This window comes from Patella vulgata, chromosome 8, assembly GCF_932274485.2.
Source record: "Patella vulgata chromosome 8, xgPatVulg1.2, whole genome shotgun sequence".
NCBI classification, from domain to species: domain Eukaryota; kingdom Metazoa; phylum Mollusca; class Gastropoda; family Patellidae; genus Patella; species Patella vulgata.
In genome coordinates, this window is record NC_065886.2 from 36,839,138 (window position 1) to 36,862,450 (window position 23,313).

The 23,313-nt window shown below is 37.4% G+C and overlaps 2 protein-coding genes across 2 annotated transcripts; both read left to right on the forward strand.

The window, feature by feature from the left end:
* The first annotated feature begins 806 nt into the window (after window positions 1–806).
* On the forward strand, window positions 807–6,881 carry LOC126830194 (uncharacterized). The gene is made up of 3 exons (XM_050560529.2): window positions 807–933; window positions 3,753–3,834; window positions 5,080–6,881. Exons 2-3 carry the CDS (start codon window positions 3,753–3,755, stop codon window positions 6,795–6,797), a joined length of 1,800 nt encoding a protein of 599 aa, XP_050416486.2. The 5' UTR covers window positions 807–933; the 3' UTR covers window positions 6,798–6,881.
* Window positions 6,882–16,050: 9,169 nt separating this feature from the next.
* Window positions 16,051–17,950, forward strand: LOC126829649 (tripartite motif-containing protein 2). Its single transcript, XM_050559657.2, has one exon. The coding sequence runs from the start codon at window positions 16,301–16,303 to the stop codon at window positions 17,534–17,536; it is 1,236 nt and encodes a 411-aa protein (XP_050415614.2). The 5' UTR covers window positions 16,051–16,300; the 3' UTR covers window positions 17,537–17,950.
* The last annotated feature ends 5,363 nt before the right edge of the window (window positions 17,951–23,313 follow it).

The following is a 23,313-nucleotide window of genomic DNA, read 5'->3' on the forward strand; positions in this document are numbered from 1 at the left end:
TGTAGAGAGTCACGGTGGTTAAGTGGGTAAGACGCTGGCTCGCTAGCCTGGAGGTCGGATGTTCGATCCCTGCATTGGCCGAGAAAGTTCATCCAGATTTTCCCGCGTGGTTTCCCCTTGTCAGTGATGCAGGACGGAGGACCCGTGTACACATTGGCGTGCACGTAAAAGATCCCTTGATAGTTGGAAATCGATTTAAGAGTAGGTCGTAGTCCGGGCAAAATTTCCCTCATAGCACACTGTATGCCGTATGCCTGTCTTCATGAGCCCAATTCGGAGCAGAACAGTAGGACGTTAAACCCCATTTCATTTCATTTCACCGTATTGCAGTCTCAAAATGACCTAGGTAAATTGTTAACAAGAACCACGTGCTAGTCTCAATATAATAAGGTTTTAACAATTATAACCATACATTTGTCTCAAAATGACCTAGGTAAAGTGTTAACAAGGCCACTCTATTACAAACACGTATTAGTCTCAAAATTTACTCGGTAAAGTGTTAACAAGGTCACTCTATTACAACCATGTGTTAGTATCAAAAAGTCCTTTGTAAAGTGTAAACAAGACCACTCTATTACAAACAAGTCTCAAATTAATAAGTAATAAGGTGTTAACAATTACAACCATACGTTAGTCTCCAAATCACCTAGGTAAAGTTTTAACAAAGCTCTAAATCACACTCTATTACAATCTAATAATGTTTAGCGATTTTATTGTCTGTGCGTCCAGATGTCACCAACAGCAGACCACTAGAACTAAACAACGTATAATAACTTTACTAACAGATTTATATTCAATCAATAACAATATCTTTCAAAATTCTCAACACAATTGTAACGTATAATTTGACTCCACGTGGCCAATCCATTCTTATATTGTAAGATTTTGGAAAGATTTTCACACAAGATTGAACACGTATTGCTGCTAAACAAGGTAAGGTTCTTTTATTCAATTTATTTAGCATAAAAATTCTATTTATTCTCTATATTATCTTTTTCAAAATAAAAGTTTCTCTGTAACTGCATATGATATCAATAATCGGATCATTGTATTATCGGAATTTAGAAAAAAAGATATCTGGTATTCTCGATAAAGACCTCTTCATATTAAACTTACGCTGCCTGTCTATAAATAGTTCCGATTGACGGTGTGGTTCCCCCTTGTCAGTGGTGTAGAGTAGGCCATAGCGCCGCTGTCCGGGCAAAATGTCTTGAAAGCACGCTGTATGGCGAATGGCGGTCTTCATTAGTCCAGTGGATGCAGAACAGTAAGACGTTACAGGGGCGGATCTAGGAATTTTGAAAAGGGGGGGCGCCGCAAAATGAGGGCACTGACCGCGGAGACGCGGCACGCCGCTGAGAGGGGGGGGGGGCCCAAGAAAATTATCCGTCATTTCCTGCATCTGTAGCCATTTAAAGAGCTATTTGGCTGATATTATCGTCTAAGTAAACGTTCGGAAATCGTTGAAAAAGAGCCTTAAAATAAGCAAAAAAGCCAGTTGAACACGCGACTCAAAAATTGTCAAGGCGAGTGAGGCATTATGATGGGAAAAAAGACGAATCTATTCCCTGGCCACTTCACTATTTAAGCCTTGTAACTTGTACTGTCCACACATGAAACAATGCTACATCAAGTTGCACTAATGCGCGTCGGTGATGGGCATGAGTGTATAGTAGTATACGCCGCCGACTCCACAAGATGCTATCATTGATGTCTGTCTATAGTCACTCTATAGGATTAGGGCACCGTCAGCTAAACAACAAGAATTCTTTTGAAAGTGGAAGCATTAATTAGACCAGACTGGTGTGTTTGAGTCGATGGTTTGAGTCATTTGGGATCCCTGCAACGGGTTGGGAACGGACATATTTGAGTCTGCAGAGAAAAGGCACTTTTAGCAGAAAAAAGGGCACTGTCGAAAATTAGGAAGGGGGGGGGCACCTCGCCCCCCCCCTTTGATCCGCCTCTGCGTTAAACCCATTTCATTTCAGTCTAACCGAGGTTACATGGTGTGTATGTACATCAGGGGCTAAGTGAAAAGGACGCAATGAACCGCTTTGCGTCATGGTTTTGAGTTTTTGCGCTCCCTTGAGTTTTTGCACCCCTTCGCAAATGGCACAAAATACACGGTTTTAATGCGGTTTTCAATATTATAATCATAATGCTTAACCAGTATCAAACATATACCGTGGGTCAGATATGCTACAAATCGACTCTATCGTGTTCCACACAGCCCAATATTACTCGGCGGCACTGGGAGGGACACTCTCCCCTCCCCGCACACATATATAAATATTGTTTTGGTGGGCCAGGACGGGATCTTGTTCCTCATGCAAAATCATGGCTCACCATGCCCCCGATGTACATGTATGTTGAAATTAGTTTCAATGCTAAATTTGAGCTAAATTTACTCAGCTAAATTTGCTCAGCTAAATTTGCACTATTGTATTAAAATGGTTTACCTCCCATCTGAACGACTGGACACACTTTCCTTGCCAGTCCAAAGGGGGTTGTAAGTAGCCGTTTCCACTAGGTATTTGGGGAAACCGCTAGGATTTGCTGGTTCCAGTTTCGAATTCTTGTGTCCTTGAATAAAACACTTCATTCATGGTTAGGTCTAAATGTTAAGGCCACCTGCAGATTTATTTAAGGTCACGAAATGTAAATGTAAAGTCGATCAGGTGAGATTAGTTCTGTTACAGCATGATGGCATCAGTACTACTCAAGTGCCTATTAGAGCCGACAAGTTTCCGGAGGGAATGAAGTCGCTCGACAGTCGCTAAGCTATTTAAAAAAAATTAATGTCGAATCTTATTAAAAATTTTCGACTTCGACTCGACTGCAATTTTTGGTTTCACAAAAATATCATTTCAAAAAGTTTATACCCCTTTACAACAGAATAAAATCATTTACAGATTTGCAAGGTTCCGCCTCCCTAAATTCGTAGATCAACCATCATGGTTAAAATCACACCAAATATACACCTTCGTGTTCTAGAATACATAAAGATTCATAAAAACGCTACGATACAACATTTCAGCGTCTAAAAGTAGCAAAAAAGACGGTATAAGGACACGACAATGTTATACGGACCTTTTCCGTATGAAAGCTGTTCGATACGTACTGCCGTATCAGTGTGCTGTATCATGGATGAGAAATACACACACATTGATGACGTCACACGCAAAATCCATACGGACTCGAGATACGAACCAGAAATTTACGCTTGCCAAAAGTCTCTAACACCTTTAGCTTTACATCTACCACATCAAGTAATACTCAATAAAATACATTCGAGCTTCACATCCTAAAGGTAAAAAAGTATGTGGTGGTGTTGGCCTATATATGTAATTTAAATGGAGCCGTGGTGGCTCAATGCGTAAGGCTCAGTCAGTAAGACGCTGGCTCGCTAGCATGGAGGTCTCGGGTTCGCTCCCGGTAATGGCCGAGAAATTTCCTCTGGATTTGCCGGCGTTGTTTCTCCTTGTCATTGGTGCAGTACAGGCCTGACAAGTACCGCCTCTAGTGGTTCGGATAGGACAAAAACCGAGGCCCAGTGTATACATTGGTTTGCACATAAAAGAACCCTTGAAAGTTGGAATTCGATATAAGTTTTGTAGCGCCGCTGTCCGGACAAGATTTCCCTCATAGCACACTGCATGACGTATGTCCGTATTCATTATGACCGTCAGTGCATAAATCCCATAATATCATTTCATTTCCTAATTTAAATATATTTTGTTTTCTACTTTCAGATGTTGTACCTGCTATTATTTATTTTCTGTTTTTATCACAATGCATGTGCAAATACAGAAGTAAAGACAGAAGTAAAGACAGGTAAGATTTCGCCAGGGTGACACTTGACATCGGCTGGAGTCGCTGTGTGTCAATAAAAAACACTTAATCCTTTTCCTTGATTTTGAAAATGTAGGTTTAGACATTAAGTTTGCGATCTTAAAGGCTCAATACCACTCTTGTTGTAACTGAATAATATGTCCCAATCTTTATTCTGGTCAACAAATTGTACTATTTTACAATATTTCAATTAATTGATGATACAAATTTCATCTTAACACACCTAATTTAAAAAATTGGAAAAATTCAACTAAATGATTTGAAAAGCCTAACGTAAACCTTTTCAAATGTGACTTGGATTTAAAAATATTTTCGAACCCTCTGGACAAGTAAAATAGGATGTAATGGATAATTTACACAACAGGTAGGATACTTAAACATCTAGTACTTAGAATAAGGCTATTATTTATTTTCTGGAGCTGTCAAGCCAGCAAGAGTGTTACTGTCCCTTTAAGTGGTTTCGAAGCCGGAACATAGGGACATGGTTAGCAGAAATCTTGAAGGTCCCAGATGGCCACTATACTGTATTTGGAGGTAAAGGCTAAAAGCTAAGGCCCATTGCAGACTTCGTCATAAGTCATGAGATGTAAATAGGGTGCACGTGATTGTTGACGAGATAACAGACACGTTTGGCAAGCGGAATTTTTCCTTTTCCCGTAGCTCAGCTCAGCTTAGGTGTGGCATTTGTGGACAAATTGGCACCTTTGTCCGGAACGGTTACACCCACATTAAATCTGCTCCTAAGCTGGTTAAATAACTACATAAAAAGGAACATTGACATCCGGTATTAAACAGATTACCATACAACCCAATTCCAGCCCTCTTATCAGATTTAATTTGGATTGGGTTTTCAATTTTTAATTGGCTGATTTTTTGACTGGCCGAATGCAGTTGCCTGGTTTGCCTACAATCCCGCCTCTGCATTCAACGACATATCAATAAGGCAGTCGTATTTTACGAGTCGAAAAGTTGTTTATTTTTGTAACTAGCAATTTCCCATTTGTCCTGTCTGTAACCCTGCTACAGGGGGTATTACACAGAGCAATACATAATGATGGATATCACGTGACTTACGAAATTATATTCCCCTTTACAACTGAAAATGAAACCAAATACCCAGATTTACTTACAGTTTAAAATTAGAAATAACCACGCCTTCGGCAAAACTCATTTACGAAGCGACGGAAGTCAGATTTAATGTATTTGCCGTTTTACTTTATTTTACAGAAGCTGAATATTCTTCCTCTAAATTTCCCGCTCTAAACGCCACGGAACTACTCAAAAGTCAAGAAAATGTTACGGTCATTTTAATAAACCAGGGTTATGACCCCGCCTTGATCCCCGAAAATCTGGAAGCTTTTAGTCCAGTGATGCTGCAGGATTCATCCATCATCTACAAGGCAGACTCACAGCGAGACATAACAACCATTTCAAGCAGCAAATACACGGACGTATTTTTGGGCGAATATAAGAATTTCAAGCCGGTGGCCGTCAAAATATCCAAACTGACCGAACTTCTGTTTCAGTTTGAAAGTTCGATGATAATGACGTACGTTCAGGACACAGTTCCTACTCCCTACCATCATGGGTATGTTAGAATTAAGAAAAGGTTGGGAATGGTCCACGATTTTGTCCCGAACTCCCAGACCTTACAGAAGCTGCTGATCAGTACTAACATCACTGACACCAATTTGGTTTCCATAGCAATGCAAGTAACGGAGGCCTTAGTAAAAATTCATCAAAAGTTCGTCCTTCATAACGACTACCACACGTCCAATATACTGGTTACCATGGAAAACAACAAATCCGTTGTCAAGGTGATTGACTTTGGGCAAGCTACATTTAGGATTGGCACACCCTATGTGCCGGATTTTGGGAATATCTACACATTTGTTGCCCCCGAATTCTCGGACGATAGTGTTCTATCTTCACCGGCCACTGAAGTTTATAGTTTAGGTGAGGTGTTGCGTCGAATTAACATAAGGCTCAAGAAGAGGGTTTTAAACCGGATCGTCACAATGTGCATGCAAACTGAGCGGGAAAAGAGGCCTTCTGCTAAAGGGGTCGCTTTCTTGTTATCACTCTTTCTAAACAACCTTAAAACTGCCGATTCCCTGTCTGTTGTCAAAGGAAAGGAACGAAAGGTGCCCGTAGACTTTGAAGATTTGCCGTTCATGAACAAAACGATTCCTTTGATCACTTCTGCCGACGCGGTTTCATCCAAAACTGACCGATTCGTGTGGATAAAGAAATCTGATACAACAAATATATTTTTAGCCACGTATTTAGACAGGTCGGTAGCTGTCAAAGTTTACAAGCAAACCGACTATAAATATCTTCTTAATGAAGCTTTGATTTACATGTATATGAACGACACCAGTGTTACCCCTTATTTCTACGGACTGTATCCGACCGGTCAGTTAGTCTCCAGTTTAGGTCTGGTTAACAGATTCTTCGCTTCAGCGGAAGTTGTAGAAGATTTGGTGCCAGGAATGAAAAGTCGAACTGTTCGCTTTCAGCTGTCGGTTATAGTTCGTATCTGTCAGGTTGTCCAGACTTTCCACGACCGTGGGTTACTCATAAACAATATCGGATTGGATAATTTTCTAGTCCAGGCTGATAAAGACTTTGCGGATATTAAAATAGTCGGGTTATCTTGTGTCAGCGGTTTAGAAGGATTGACAGATTCCATTATACTGCAGGATATCATAGCATACAACTCCACGTCACCAGAAGTAGAACAATCGGGTACGACTTCGGTCCAGTCTGATGTGTACAGTGTGGGCCGGGCTTTATTAGAATTAAATGGACATGATTTGCTAGCAATTGAAATCGCTAGAACCTTTGAACCATGTTTAATGAAAGGTTTGGTCCATTGTCCAAAACTAACTCACATCATTGAGGTATTTGAAAATATTTCAAAATCCGATGGTAGCGGACCTTAAATAATGTATATCGTATTATAATGAACCTTTTACTTAATGTGTTTATAATCATCATAGTTTTCCAATATAAACCTGAGAAATGATTCCTGATCGTTCATGTATGTATACTGTACATGGGTAATCAGTAGATAATGCGTCACGTCTATAGCAATGTAATTTAGACACTGTAATTTAGACAAGCTGGACGAATAACTCTGCTGGTGGTCCATGATTCACATGTTTGGTTATTCTTTCTAGCAATTCTATAAAATGTCTGATACCACTTTCAATTGAATAAGCCCAGAAGCGTATGTTGTACTCTTTTACATTCCAGTATGAACTTGTGTTAAAGGGCCAAGATCAGCTAGATATCTACATTTCCCTGTATTTTAAAGGACCATCAGCAGCTGGATAGTAACACTACTGGTATTAAAGTACCACTAGATACTGCTGGATGGCTATACCTCCCTGTATTAAAGGACCACTATAAACTAGATAGCTATACATCCCTGTATTAAAGGACCAATAGCTGCTAGATAGTTATACTACCACTATAAACTAAATAACTTTTTTTGCCTGCATTAAAGGACTACTAGAAACTGGATAGCTATATTTGTCTGCATTAAATTGTCAACTAGAAACTAGATAACTATATTTCCCCGTGTTAAAGGACCACTAGAAACTAGATAGGTTTTTTTTCTTACGTTAACAGACCACTAGCAGCCAGATAGATGTATCCTTTGTGGCCCCCGCCACACAATGTAATAAAATATTAGATTACAATTTCTATTTTTAATCACAACATAAGACACTATAATTAACAATTGGCTAAGAGGGAAATTTTACGTGCACGTTAATACGTACATGGCACCTTGGCTTTTAGTCCCATCCGAACGACTAGGCCCACCGTCCTAAACCACAGGGGAAACCACGTCGAAAACTTCCGAGGAACTTTCTCGGCCAGGGCCAGGAGCGCATCCGAGACCTCCTGGTTAGCGAGCCAGCATTTTATTGACTGAGCCACCGCAGCTCCCCTACGACACCGAAAAGAGAGAGAGAGAGAGAGAGAGAGAGAGAGAGGGGGTTAACGTCCACTCGACACAAACTAGGTCATTTCGGGGCTAACAAACGGTTCATTTTTATTTCAATAATTCGCTTGTGCGAGGGAGCCGGAGGACCCGGAGAAAACCCATGAGGTTGGCACTGAAAATTAAAAAATAAAAACAAACAAAAAACCCCATCAAACCGCTAGTTATTATGTAGTTATCTTAATCTTTTTAAAATTCAACAGTTTGTTTCCTATTCAGAATAAAGAAAGACGCTTTTCTTTTATTTGATAGGTCTTTACGATAGAGTTGATTGAACCGGATATTTTGTATTTAGAAAATATATGTCCACTGGGTGCGTGCAGAGCTATCTTCCCTCGGAATTACACTAAATATGGTGCGAGATTTGTACAGAAGTAAGAATCAAGTGCTAGAGGTTTGCTTGACTCCTATATTTATACTCAGAACATATGTGGCAGCCACATCGCGTATGCTCAGCTGTCCCCGTTCGGGCTTACTCGAACTACCGTGCGAGATTTGTAATCGAGTAAAGAATCAAGTAGAGCCACCACCAACAACAATAACACTGCCACTGCCACAAAACGGTGATAAATGGGATCTTGAATGTGTTTATGTGAATGCAATGGTATCAATTTGAAATATGAATGAGTTATGATTCATTATTGTCGTAGGAAGTAGATTCGCCTTCATCCAATAGTAATTGATAACAAGTATAGTCAACGGCTCGTTCAGGGAGAACAGGGAGGCACGAGTCGCACTCGATTAGAAAGATACAAGCGATCATCGCTACGACACCACGCTGTATTTGTGAACTATAGATAACTCTCAGATCATGAACACAAGACCAATTTACACACAAACCTAAACGCTAAGTTGTCACCTTTTTCTCCCTATTTCTTGAAATACATAAAAAAGATATGGAAATAGACGAGTTAGACAATGATAACAATCTCCCCTTACATAAGGCAGTTGAACAAGGGGACGTGACTCTTGTGCAAGACCTTCTACAACATGGATCTAAAACAGATGTATTAAATAATCAGTTTGAATCGCCGCTACATATAGCTGTTAAAACCGGTAATGCAGATATCATACAATTATTGGTACAACACGGTAAGTGAGGTTTATTATGACAATTCTCTTAGAAAGGAGCGGATGAAGCCAGAAGGGAGTGTGGGTGGGATAGATCATAGATCTATGTGTTTATTCTATTAAAGAAATAAATAATGCCATAATTCAGCGAGTAGGAACTTAAGTTTGAGGGGGTGGGGGTATAAACTCACTGTAAAGGACCATGCGTAGCTAGGTTGCCACTAGCTACGAGAGCGTAGCTAAAAACTTTGCGATATACTGATGTGCTTGTTTATAGCGACGATTGAGTGCCTTTCGTTTCATCTGGCAAACTTAATTTCGTTATTAATGGCATGCGTGTAACATCTTAAAAATAAGTTAATTTTATACTATTAGAACTTATTACGCATACGCAGCCAAATCTACTGAAACAACTTTCATTCATCAGCAAATATTGACAATAAAGTAAATCAAGTTTTTATCAAAATTCATACGGACATCCATAATCACGGCATTTCTCCTGCGCAACTCGGATCAGGTTAGTACTTTCATTGGCTATTGTACACGAGGCAACGCCTTTATGTGTTAAAGACGTAAACAATAGTTTATTCATTTAAATTTACAAAATTTATATAATAAATACAGGATACGATAACAAGCTTTATCAGCTGATATAAAATTGCTTCCTTAAAATGGACCTTTAACACATTTGCACTGACAATCATAATATACTCTTCAAAAACAGTTGGGAATATTCAGAAACAATACAAAACTGCGGAAATGCACGGCTGTTTTTATTAGAGGTAACCAGTGTATGTTAATAACAGGCCAATTGCCTACACATGAACATAAACAGTTCATATGGGCGGCTTATCTGACGGCCCCATTTAACTCGCAAAAAGATACGCCGTCAAAAGTGAAAATGAACGTTTTTGATTTTTGACTTAATAATGAGTAATTGCTCCACCAATCCTCAGACATCCAGCAATTCGTCGTGGCATGCTCCTAATCAACCGTCCAATCACGATTTAGGGCAATCTGACCCACGGCCATTTCTTGCAGTGTTGTCGGTTGAATTGATGTCGATGAACACGTCTCCCGATCAAATTAAACGTAACACACTAAAGCAAAGATACGCTAAACAGTAAATCTTATGCAATAACCGATAGGAAAGCAAACATGGATAGATAAACAAGCACGCGGCAGTTTTCATCAACCCTTCCTTGAAGTGTCAAAATTTGACAATGAACCCCTCCCACGTGTATGGCGCTATTGCGTGTCGCATGTGTAGCTCAGTGGTTCTGTTGGGCCGGTAAGTTCTTCATCTGTGAACATACTCTCAAAGCATGTCAAATGTCCATGACTATTTATCATATCGCAACCTGCATAGGTATTTGCATTTCAATATCCCCTACTTTCTTTGAAGAGTATATAAACACAAATATATAGTATCAAAGAAAAACAAACATATGTACAATTTAGATGTTAATTTAAGGTTACTTAAAGGAACATTCTCATGGGGGTAAGAGCTATCGACACCACACCAACAAACGTTTTTGTTTGTTTGGTTTTTTTTTTGTCTTCCTTATCATATTAAATTTAATGGAGCCGAACTGCATATACTTAAATCGATATCAGGCTTATGCCAGTCGGAAAAACTGTAACCATTGAAAAAGCAATCTATTATCGCTTCGATTTAAAAAGAAGGGGTTTGTACCCCTGTCAGGTAAGATTTTCTGCTTAATTGTGGCTGGATGCTGGTAGAAAAACCAGAAATGTTAGAGAGAGAGAGAGAAATGGGGTTTAACGTTCACTCGACACAAACTAGGTCATTTCGGGACTAACGCATGGTTCAATTTTATTTCAATAATCCGCTTGCGCGTCTTTAGCAGTGGGAGGAAACAGAAATGTTAGAAATAACAATAATCGTTAATCGTTGTTTTGAAGAAAAAATTGTCAATTTTACTTATTTGAAACCCGATGTGATTAGCGCTGGGGTTGGCCAGTTGAAACTATATAGCACTATCTCTTATTTTGAAACACGGAGGGTTGCGAGATCAGGGGCCTGTTTCACGAAATTTTAACTAAGATAAAATCCAAATTTTAGTAATTTGATTGGATAATATTAGATTGATTTTAGTGCTTAGTCAATCAAAACTGAAGTATCTACTAAAATTTGGATTTTATCTTTAGTTAAGATTTCGAGAATCAGGGTCCTGGTTTCTTATCTAGGTAGCCACCATATACTGTGTAAATGAAAGGACCACTGGCAGCTGGTAGCTTTTCTTAAAAAAAACCCAACAAGCAGCTTCTTTATTATAAGTCTGTCCAGAGGGGTCCAAAAAGTATTCCAGACAATAACAGGTTTGGTGGGTTCCTTGTGTAACGTGTTTGAGTGAAGCTGTAGTTATTTCGTGTATAGGCTACCCAATTGAAATTCAGCCAATAGGACGTCTAGTTATCATGAAAGTCTTCCACACGGGTTCGAGTCCCGACAGAAAATATACCTGTCACGATATGTTTTTTTTTTAGATAGGCCCAACAAAAGTTTAATCACATATTTTATACTTTTATTTACAGGGTGTGACGTTAATATTTGTGAAGATTTTGGTCATGCGACACCTCTTCATTTTGCTGTAAATGCTATAAATGACAGTGAACTATTCCACAAAATATTATTGACATTACTTAAAGGTGGCTGTATGTTAAATTGGAGAGCATACAGTACTCTTGAATCTCCGTTTTACCGGGCTGTTGACTTGCAAAAATCTCGCATAGCCGCCATTTTGCTCAAATATGGCTCGGACCCATCTCTGGGATCTCCCTTTGATCTTACCGCTCTGCATAAACTTTGTCAACAGAGCAACTTTTATTTGATCAATTTAGTCTTACACTGTAAAACTAACTGGAAAAGAGAGACTTGGCTTTCAGACGATCTCTACAGTGCCTATATCCTAAGCCTTTATGATCAAGACATCGTGAAAACCATCAAATCTTGGGAATTCGGAGTTACCTCCCTTAAGAATATGTGTAGAGTGAAAATACGTGATATTTTACGAGATGGGCTGTACTGTGCTGTACCATACTTACCGTTACCAGAGAGACTCAAGGGACATTTATTGCTTGAAGATATATTCTGAATAAACATGTAATGAAGCTGGTCATTTATAGTGTACCGCCTTGTAGTTATCGTCATTGGAGATTGACGATAACTACTAGTGCTGGCATGATATATCGTTGAATCGATGTATTGAATTCACCTTCTCACGATTCGCGTATTGCATCGCGAAAAGCTGAATCGATGTGTCGCGATTTTTTTTTTAATGTTTTGGGGTTTTTTTCGCTTCAGTAAAACTTGTCACTATCCACCTCACACATTATCCATAGGTAGGCTACACAAATACTCTTAAATTGCTTTGGTCCTTATTTTCATCCACATCGGCAGGACTAAAAATATCACTTATTCATTTATCCTGTTGTGTTCTTGCTATATATTGACCTGGTTGTGAATAATATCAATCTGATTAAAACACAGATCCTATTTCGTTTCGTTTTTTATTGTTCAAAATTTCGTTTTACTTGTCTTTGCTACACTAGGATCTGGAAGAGTTGTTATCATTGACGTGTTCTGGATGATGTGAGGGATTAGCCAATGAAACGGCCTGTCACGGTGAGCTCTAGTAATCCACAAGAAACATCAATGCTGATTGGTTAATCAAATGTCTGGCGTCATGGGGTCAAAAGCCCTCGTATGACCTCTGACGCGACCTATCACTACAACCGGTCAGATCTTCATGTAGTGTAGGCCATCGAAAGTATAAAATCAGCGGCTGCCAGGCAGGATACGCCCACATTTTCGAGAGATGGATAGAACACAAGCTAAAACGAAAGTGATTTTTCCTACAATCAAGGGTCATAATTCAGGAAATTACAATTCGATATGCGCAATTTAAGAACGAGGGGCGGCCATTTTGTCTGTTAGTTTTGGGCCGATTTTCACGAAATTCGAACTCAGTCGTCCTTAGGGTGTAGCGGTGATATAATAATACGTTTTTTTAAATCGGATAAAAATTAAGACCTCGATAGGGTCCACAAGCTAAAAACGCGATTTTTCGTACAATCAGGGGCCATAATTCAGTAAGTTACGGTCCGATATGCGCGAATATCAAAAGGAACCAAGATCTTTGGGTTATAAACTTACATTTCAAGTTTCAACAAACTCGGATAAAAATTGTAACCTCTATAGGGTCTACAACCTTGATATACCATATTTTTTTTACGCTATTTGAGAACGAAGGGCGGCCATTTTATCCGTCAGTTTTTGGCTGATTTTCACGAAATTTGAACTCAGTTGTCCTTAGGGTGTAACAGTGATATAATAATATGATTTTTTAAATCGGATAAAAAATATGACCTTTATAGGGTCCACAAGCTAAAAACGTGATTTTTCGTACAATCAGGGGCCATAATTCAGGAAGTTACGGTGCGATATGCTCGAATATCGAAAGGAACCGAGATCTTTGGGTTATAAACTTACATTTCAAGTTTCAACAAAATCGGATAAAAATTGTGATCTCTATAGGGTCCACAACCTTGATATACCATATTTGTACGCTATTTGAGAACGAACGGCAGCCATTTTGTCTGTCAGTTTTGGGCCGATTTTCACGAAATTCGAACTCAACCGTCCTTAGGGTGTAACGGTGATATGATAAAACGTTTTTTTTTAAATCGGATAAAAATTATGACCTCTATAGGGTTCACAAGCTAAAAACGTGATTTGTCATACAATAAGGGGCCATAATTCATGAAGTTACGGTCCGATATGCGCGAATATCAAAAGTAACCGAGATCTTTGTGTTATAAACTCACATTTCAAGTTTCAACAAAATCGGATAAAAATTGTGACCTCTATAGGGTCCACAACCTTGATATACCATATTTTTACGCTATTTGAGAAAGAAGGGCGGCCATTTTGTCTGTCAGTTTTGGGCTGATTTTCACGAAATTCAAACTCAACCGTCCTTAGGGTTTAACGGTGATATAATAATACGGTTTTTTAAATCGGATAAAAATTATGACCTCTATAGGGTCCACAAGCCAAAAAACGCGTTTTTGCGTACAATCAGGGGCCATAATTCATGAAGTTAGGGTCCGATATGCGCGAATATCGAAAGGAACCGAGATCTTTGTGTTATAAACTTACATTTCAAGTTTCAACAAAAACGGATAAAAATTGTGACCTCTACAGTGTTCACAAGCCAAAAACGTGATTTTTCGTAGAATCAGGGGCCATAATCCATGAAGTTATGGTCCGATAGATGCCAATATCGAAAGGAACCGAGATCTTAGGGTGATAAACCTATATTTCAAGTTTCATTGAAATCGGATAAAAATTGTGACCTGTAGACTGTTCACAAACAATTGTGGACGGACGGACGGACGGACAGGGGCGACGACAATATACGTCCACATGAAAATGTGGGCGTATAAAAACGAAACGAAATATAGATCTGTATTTTAATCAGATTGAAATCGTATCGTAGCACCTGCATCACAATACGTATGCCCTAACATATTCCCGGGAATGGCGGATTGCACACGTAATTACACGTATTTCATTGGAGGACATATCTACTCCCAACCAATATCACAATACGCCTGTAATGTTATCGCGATTGTGCTGTTACATCAAATGTTATTTACCCCCATATAGCGATTGCTGTTACATCAAATGTAGTTTGTCCCTATAACCATTTTCACGGCAATATAACAACTTCAATATTGATATAAATAAACCAATACTAAATTCCAACATGTTTTTATTATTGAATGTTATGGAAAATCCTCTAACAATCTTAATATGTGACAGTTATTATCAGTGAGCCGAAAATCGTCTGTGTAGATGTTATCGCTCTCTACTACAATGATAGCGCACCATTTCGCAGAACTAAATACTACCCTCCCCGCACACATACACCGGCGTTGTTCCGCAAGTATACCTAAATAAAGCCTGGAATTGAATACAAATTTAAGTGACTAGCGTCACTACGCGGAAAGCTATTTTCTCTTTAAAACAAGAAAACTCTTGAATACAGGATCAATATTATAAACGTTCTTTGTTAGAGTTCAACAGGTATACTTAAAGACTTAAATTGAATACCAACAGTACGTGGAAAGGTATTTTCACTTTAAAATACGAAAACCTTTTTATACCGGTCCAATTGTAAAAAAACAATTTGTTAAGAAAGAGATTTATTTTGACCCTCTTCTTCCTGGAAATGTAAATGAAATAAAATGAAATTCGGCTTAACGTTCCAAAGAAAAACCCTATCGTGAAACACATCCTTCCAACTGCTGTTGAAGGGACTATAATTTAGTGCTTGGCAACACTATGTTATATTTTGAAAACATAGGTTGAAAGGCAACGGAACATACAGCCACCTGTATCTACAGCGACCGAGCTGAATGACAATTTAATCGGCTACAAAAAAATCTCTGCTGCTGTCCAAGAGTGTTTATGCTAAGAGTTTTGATGGGAAACCACTGGCAAATTCGGGTTCTAAAAAGTGACCCAAATGTTCTTTTGTATTGTAGGCGTAGTTTCAAATTCGTGATCGTGATTTCTAAGAACTACTATTCATGGTCAATACCATGATGTATTTTTTAATAAAATGGTTTTCCATTAATTTCCTTTTCGTGGTGTCATCGACTTTCATTTTATCAAATGGGGAAATTTGGAATTTTACTTGTAGGTGTTGTGCACATTTAAAGATATGTCTATTTACAAATAAGGGCCTATTTTCAATATTACAATCCCGTCGATGGTTGCGTACTCTATCCCGTAGATGCGTGGACGTCTCCCCTATGTAAAAATTTAGACACCCATTGCAAGTCAAGACATATATGAGAATTTTTGTGTCACAATTCATATTGTCGTTGACTACGAATAGTACTTCTTAGAAATCACGTATATATATATATGTGCGTGTGGGTGTGTGTGTGTGTGCAATGAAGAGACATCTATTATGAATTTGCTAAAGTGAAATTGATATAAAACGTCGTGTCAGTGAGAAGAGTACAGTACGTACATCATCACTGTTCTTTTGTATTGTAGACGTAGTTTCCAATTCCTGATTTCTAAGAAGTGCTATTCGTAGTAATTGTATCGTGAAATATATATACAGCAAGTATATATCTTTTATGCATTTATTAAAGTAAAATTGATATAGAACGTCGTGTCAGTGAACGGAGTACAAAAAATATGTTATTATTTTGTAGTTATTTTAAGGTAATGAACAATTTGAACTTGTTCAACGATATCATACTGAATAGACGCAGAATTAAATGATCTGTTCTTACGAGTGAATTTCATTGAGTTTAAAAATGGCTGTAAATGACAAAACTTGTAGTATTTGTTTAGATTATTTTACAAAACCTAAAATTATCGACTGTCGTCATACATTTTGTGAATTATGTCTGGATGGCTATGTCAAAAATGTAGTCATAAATAACCAGTTCCGATGTCCATTATGTAGACAGACTAATATAATACCAGATGGTGGAGTGAGAGATTATAAAGTGAACTTTCACGCCCTCAAGAAAAAAAAGCCAGTGCCAGTTCCAAGAAGAAAAGTAAATGCCTCAGTTAATTTACCAACTAAGGAAACGGTGTTAGTCTCAAGAAGAGAGAGTGGTGCCCCTGTTTGTTTATCCACTGAAGAGAATGAAAAGCAAGTTGTAAATCCTCTCTGTCCACAACACAATGAAGAAATGGGTTACTGTAAAGATTGTAACCGCACACTTTGCTATCAATGTCTTAGTGGTCATCAAGGCCACGCCGTATATACTATTGAAGATATGTTACGCGAATTTGACATATTTCTCTATCCACTAGACGAACAAGCCAAATTGATCAATTCTATTGTGGATTTTTTGAAAAAAGAGGCTAGAACAGTCGCCCAACAGTATGCTGAAGAATGTGGAAAAGTTGACCAAAGAATAGAACAGATGTGTCAAATTATCAAAGATGAAGGCCAAAAACTAAAACTGAAAATGAAGGATTCTAATTTGGAGCACAAGAAGGTGATCGAAAAGATGACTAAAGCCGCCAAAAAGCAGAAGACGCAAATTAGAAAAATTTGGAACCAGATAGAGGAGATGGCGAAAACAAACCAGGTGTGTGAGGCAATATTAAGTACTGAACACGAACCAAAATTGATACCAGATATCAATCAAGAAGATTTTACTCTACCAGATTATTCTTGTCCTCGGTTTCAAGATGGCGTTACAGATGTGGAGGAATTATCCAAGCAAATTGGACAAATACACAATATGGGAGACGGCAGATTTCATGTGGATAATAATAATTATGGGCATGTACCGACTCCAGGTTATGAGAACGCGCAGAATCCCATTTACATGTATTTGGATGGGCAGATCCTTGGTAATAGGCAAACTCCCCGTTATGGTTTGGCACCGACTCCCGGTTATGGGTCTACACTGAATCCAGATTATGTGTTTGCGCTGAATCCCGGCTATGCGTATGCACAGAATACCGGTTATGCGTATGCGCAGAATCCCGGTTGTGCGTATGCGCAGATCGCTGGTTATCAGGAGTAATATTGTACAGCACAAGGCTATGGCGAGATTTTAGAAGAACCACATTACGACCGTGTTACCAAATATTTCTTGTGTAAATTTTTCACTGACAATAATCAATGCCAAGGACGAGTGGACAACAGTAAATCATTAACTGATTCAGGAGTTCAGGTCAAAGATTTTGTGAACCACAATATTTTAATTTTATCTTTAAATCTGAGAATGGTTTTAAATTATGTTAATAAAATTAAAGTACAAGTCACATGTTCGTCTATCGAAATCCAATAAACTCAGAAATCTCATCTAGAAGAAAATGTATGTCGGTCAACTAGCTTCGTGTCTAATTGTAGACGGACTGCGTTGGTTTCGTATGGAAATAATTTTTACACCTTATGTAAATGTCCATTTTGTAGAATTAAAATATTTTCTTTTATGACAAAAATAGAAACCGTGTCTTGATATATATTTTCATCTAGAAACCTCAACTTACATCCTTGAGCATGCTATTAAGTCCGAATTCCAACTGCCAGGGGATCTTTTACGTGCACGCCAATGTGTACACGGGACCTCGTTTTTTTGTCCCATCCGAACGACTAGACAGCTGTCCTTGTCAGACCCTCCGTCCTGCATCACTGACAAGGGGAAACCACGCCGGAATATCTGGATGAACTTTCTCGGCAAATGCTACGAGAACGTAACTAAAAAAGCTGAGATATACTGATGTGCTTGTTTTTTTTTTTTAGCTACGATTGGATGCCTTTAGTTCCAAGTGGCAAACTCAATTTCTTTATTAATGTATGTACCATCTTAAAAATAAGTTAATTTTATACTATTAGTACTTATTACACATACGCAGTCCAATCTACTGAAACAACATTCATTTATCAGCAAATATTGACAATAAAGTAAATCAAGCGTTGTCTTTATCAAAATTGATTCGGACGTTCATAATTACGCCGTATTACTAATGCGCAACTCTGATCAGATGGGTACTTTGATTGGCTATTGCACATGAGGCCCCGCCTTTATGTGTTACAGACGCAAATTTAAAATTTCGGAAAAAGCAATCTACTGTCGCTTTAGTTTAAAAGAGGGGATTTGTACCCGTTTCAGGTAGGATTATATGCTTAATTGTAGTTGGGTGTGGCAGAAATATACCAATCGTTGTTTTGATTAAAATATTGTTAATTTTGTTCACAAATGCCGGGTGCGAATCGCTCCCGCATGTGCTACATCGAAGGCAATGGCATCGTCTTTTACCTCGAAACACGGAGGGTTGAAAGATTAAGGTTTGTTATCTAATGACCTCCGGGCTAGCGAGCCAGCGTCTTACCCACTTAGCCACCGTGGTCCCCGGCATAGAGTGGGATTTCGGTTGCAACCCGATTGGAAACTTTGAAGTTGCTTAATTCACGGGATAAAATAGCAGAAAAGCGCATTTGCGGCGGTTAAATTTTCAAAATTTTCTCGGGGAGCGCGAGTCCCCCATACCCCGCGACGATAGGTTGTTTGGGATTTGGGACCACATTGATGTTGTTGTATGCACGGGGTGGAATACTAGGAAAACGCGTTTGCGGCAGTTAATTTTTCAAACATTCGTCGAGCTCGCACGCCTATGCATCACGGGACCATTTTATGTATTAATTTATATTTCTAGGTGAAACATGAAACAACCTTCATAAAAGGCTCGTGGTTACTAAAAAATTTAAATGTATAAATAATGAATTTATTTATCGTTGATGTTATACATACGTATACAATTTCACACACCGTCTTCTTTATATTATTGACATAATAATAATAATAATAATAATGTTTTATTCAGTAAACAGGTCATCGACCCAAAGTTACAAGGTTGTAAATATATAAATAATAAATATATACATGTATACAAATATATCAAACAGGTCATTAAATAAATAAATTAGCTACTATTATGAACATTTTAAAAAGTGTTAATTTATTTACAATAAACAGTTTAATTCATAATTTGATGATTTCTAATCTTTATGGCTGCATTTATAAAATTTGACAAAGATAATAAAAATTCTCTATCTTTATATGTACACAATTTATAAAAATAATTAATATCGGAAGAGTCTACAAAATCTAAATATTTAACACGAGTGTCTTGTAATAATTTACATTTACATATGAAATGAAAAGAATCTTCTGGTTCTAATTCACATAATGGACACAAATTTGTTTTACTTAATTTTCTTCTAAACATATTTACATATAATGGCAATAAGTTTAAACGTAACAGAGTGATATTTCTTTTGGCTACTTTTGGAATATGTACAGACAAGTATTGTTCTGGAATTAAATTAAGCTTGAAACATTTATATTCTGATAGACTACTGCTCTCGTTTAGTTTCGATGACCATTCCTGTGCGTTAATATCAGTTAATCGTTGTTTTAATAATGTCATAAATATTCGTTTGTCTCCAACATTTTGGTTAAACCATACATAGCCGAATCCCAAAGAACAAAGTACATGTTTTACTTTGGTCGCCCATGTTTCCCTTCCAGCACTATCTAAATTACACAACATTATATATACTTGCTTAGGGTATCTATCTGAGGTCATATTTAATAATTTGACCCAATATTTAATACAATTTGAAATATAAGATACCGATAAACCATAGCGGCCACATTCTCCCAGTGATCCTACGGTTGTGCCAGATTTGTGTACGCCTAAAATGTATTTACAATATGCACTATGAACTTTCTCAATATCTTCTCTGTATTCGAAGCCCCATACTTGTGACCCATACAACAATACCGGCTTGATAATTACATCAAATATTTTGAAAGCATGATCTAGGGATATACAGTCGACAGTTCTAAGAAGACATTTTACGGGTATAAGAGCTTTATCAGCTTTGACACTTAAACTATACAAAGGTTTACTCCAACATAATCGCGACGAAAATAATATACCTAAATAATTGTAATAAGAAACAACTTCTAATTTTACATTATTATAATAAAACACTTCGATATTCTTAGTAATACCACCATTTCTAAAAATTACAATCTTTGTCTTTGAAAGGTTTACATTTAAATTAAAATTAGTACAAAATTTATACAAAATATTTAGTTTTCTTTGTAAATCACCAACCGAGTCTGATAATATGCTAAGATCATCTGCATATAACAACATAATTATATCGTTTGCTTCTTGCGTAGTGAACAACCCTCTTACATCACTAGCTTCCATCATTTCTACGAGTTGATTGACATAAAAACAAAATAGAAGAGGACTTAATATGCATCCTTGTTTAACGCCTGATAAACAGTCAAAATAGGGGGTTATGTTGGATCCTACTTTTACACTTGATAATACATTGGAGTACATGCTTTTTAATGCTAAATACATCTTGCCATTCACACCTTTTGTTAGCATTAATGCTAATAGTTTCTTTCGATTCAATGAGTCAAAAGCACGAGAAAAGTCTACAAATAAAGAATACATTCTCCCCTTTGATTTTGTGAGATATTTTTGAATAAGACCATGTAAAGTAAAAATATTATCGACAGTAGAGTACCCTTTCCTAAAGCCTGCTTGTGCTTCACAATACTTATTTTCGACACAACACCAATTTTGTAATCTATTATTGAGCACAGCACAGTATATTTTACCGATACAATCAGTCAGAGATATGCCTCTGTAGTTTGATGGGTCATGTTTTGTTCCTTTCTTGTGCAGAGGTGTGATTAGGGTCCTTGACCACGAGTTTGGAAATCTGCCTTCATCAAATAGGGTATTATACAAAGTTGTGAGAACTGGGCCTATTAGTTCTACACATGACTTATAGAAATCAATTCCTAGACCGTCTGGACCAAGTGAAGTACCTGCTTTCATATTGTCTATACATTTCTTAATTTCATAATATGTTATAGGTTCATTTAAAATATTACTAGACTCACTAATTGTAATATTAATATTAATATTATCTACTCTCTGTGAATCAGTTATTGGATTTAGCAGTGTTTCAAAGTAGTTCACCCATTGACTTGGGGTTATTCTGTCAGATACCGAAACCTTTTGACGAAAACCTTTTACAGTCTGCCAAAACTTACTTGGATCATTTAAATTTTGAAGTAACTGATTACAGACATGTCGATTATATTCTATTTTTTTAAAACTACACAATTCTTTGAATTTATTTTTGCATGTATTAAATAGTTTCAAATCAATAACAGAATTACTAAGTCTAAATTTATCTAATGCGCAGTACTTACTATTCTTGCTATTTACACAGTCGGAGTCAAACCATGGCGGTTGCTCCTCTGTTTTAAAATGATATGACCTTTTCCTGCTGTTCATTGATTTTGCACAAGATTTAATAAAGTTCGTTACACATTCTATAGCCAGGTCCACCTCCGTTAACAGTAAATGTTTGAATTCAAAATTAAAATTATCAAAGTTCGTATTTATCTCCATAGCGAATTCGTCCTTTTTACTGGGCTTCCATACATATTTGTTGTAGGGGGTTGTCTGTATATTTGTGCTTTCGGTTAAGAAACCTTCTACATGGCATTGAATATGGAATTCTAAGGGCAGATGATCCGATTCGTCTTTACATTGAACATAAAAATAGTCAATAAGATTGAACATTTCAGTGGAAGTAATGACATAGTCTACAACACTAGAACCATTATGTTTTATACAAGTCATTGCACCAAACTTATCACGATCACTCCTCCCATTTAGCATATGAACATTGAATACAGCACACATGCGTATTAATTTAAGTCCAAATTTGTTAACTTCATTATCCTGCGAATTTCTTGGAATGTCAAAACCGTCAGTATTGTATTCAGCATCTTCGAGACCCGGTAAATATTCTATGTTATCATCTAATATATAATCTTTCAGCTGGCCGCATCTGGAATTGAAGTCCCCAGCCAATATAAAATTTACATCAGGATATTCACTTTCAACTTCAACTAAGTTTTCTTCAAATTGTTCAAACAGGCACCCATTCGTGTGTACTTTACTCCCTTCAGGTGCAATATAAACAAAACAGAACACTGCATCCTTTTCCCAACCAAAGTAGGCAGCATTAAATTTCAAAAGTATAGTTTCTGTATAACAACTCTTTATTCTAACAATACCAGCTGCTATAGTTTCTCGGAAGTACACGACTAACCCACCCCTTTCTTTACCATTTCCTCGAATACATACTTCATATTTATAATCTGTAAGAACTTCATCATATTTAAAGTCATCTCCACACCATGTCTCTATTAAACACATAACATTAAATTGGCTCAAATAATGTTTAAAATCGCCAAATTTACATTTACTCTTTAGTCCATTTACGTTCCAACAGACACATTTTAGTTTTTTAACACTCGAATAAAATTCAGAAACTTCCGGATGTGATGTGATTTGCTATTTGTTGTTTTCACTTAGAACTATTATCTTTTCGGCTTCAAGGTCGAACGTATACACATCTTGATTAACTATTAACTTGTCGAATTTCAAATACGCTCTCACATTTTGATCATTCTTCTTAACTTCATTCAACTTAGGTATGAGCGCTCTTCTGATTTTTCGAACTCGTTCACTGAAATCTTCTCCGACTCTCAAATTAGAGTCAAATGATTTGAGGTGTAGTCTACAACTTCGTTAAATCGTGTCTCGGTCTTTTAATCTATTTAACACTATTAACATAGGTCTTGGTCTTGTTGCGTTTGGCGTTCTTTTTCCAATTCGGTGAGCTCATTCAATCCCAATATCTTTGTCCCTCTTACAACCTTCAATATTAAATTCCTCAGACAAA

Coding starts and splice junctions, on each gene's coding strand:
- LOC126830194 (XM_050560529.2), top strand. CDS start 3,753: ATGTTGTACCTGCTATTATTTATTTTCTGTTTTTATCACAATGCATGT. Junction 3,835..5,079: donor AAAGACAGAAGTAAAGACAG/GTAAGATTTCGC, acceptor TTTATTTTACAG/AAGCTGAATATTCTTCCTCT.
- LOC126829649 (XM_050559657.2), top strand. CDS start 16,301: ATGGCTGTAAATGACAAAACTTGTAGTATTTGTTTAGATTATTTTACA.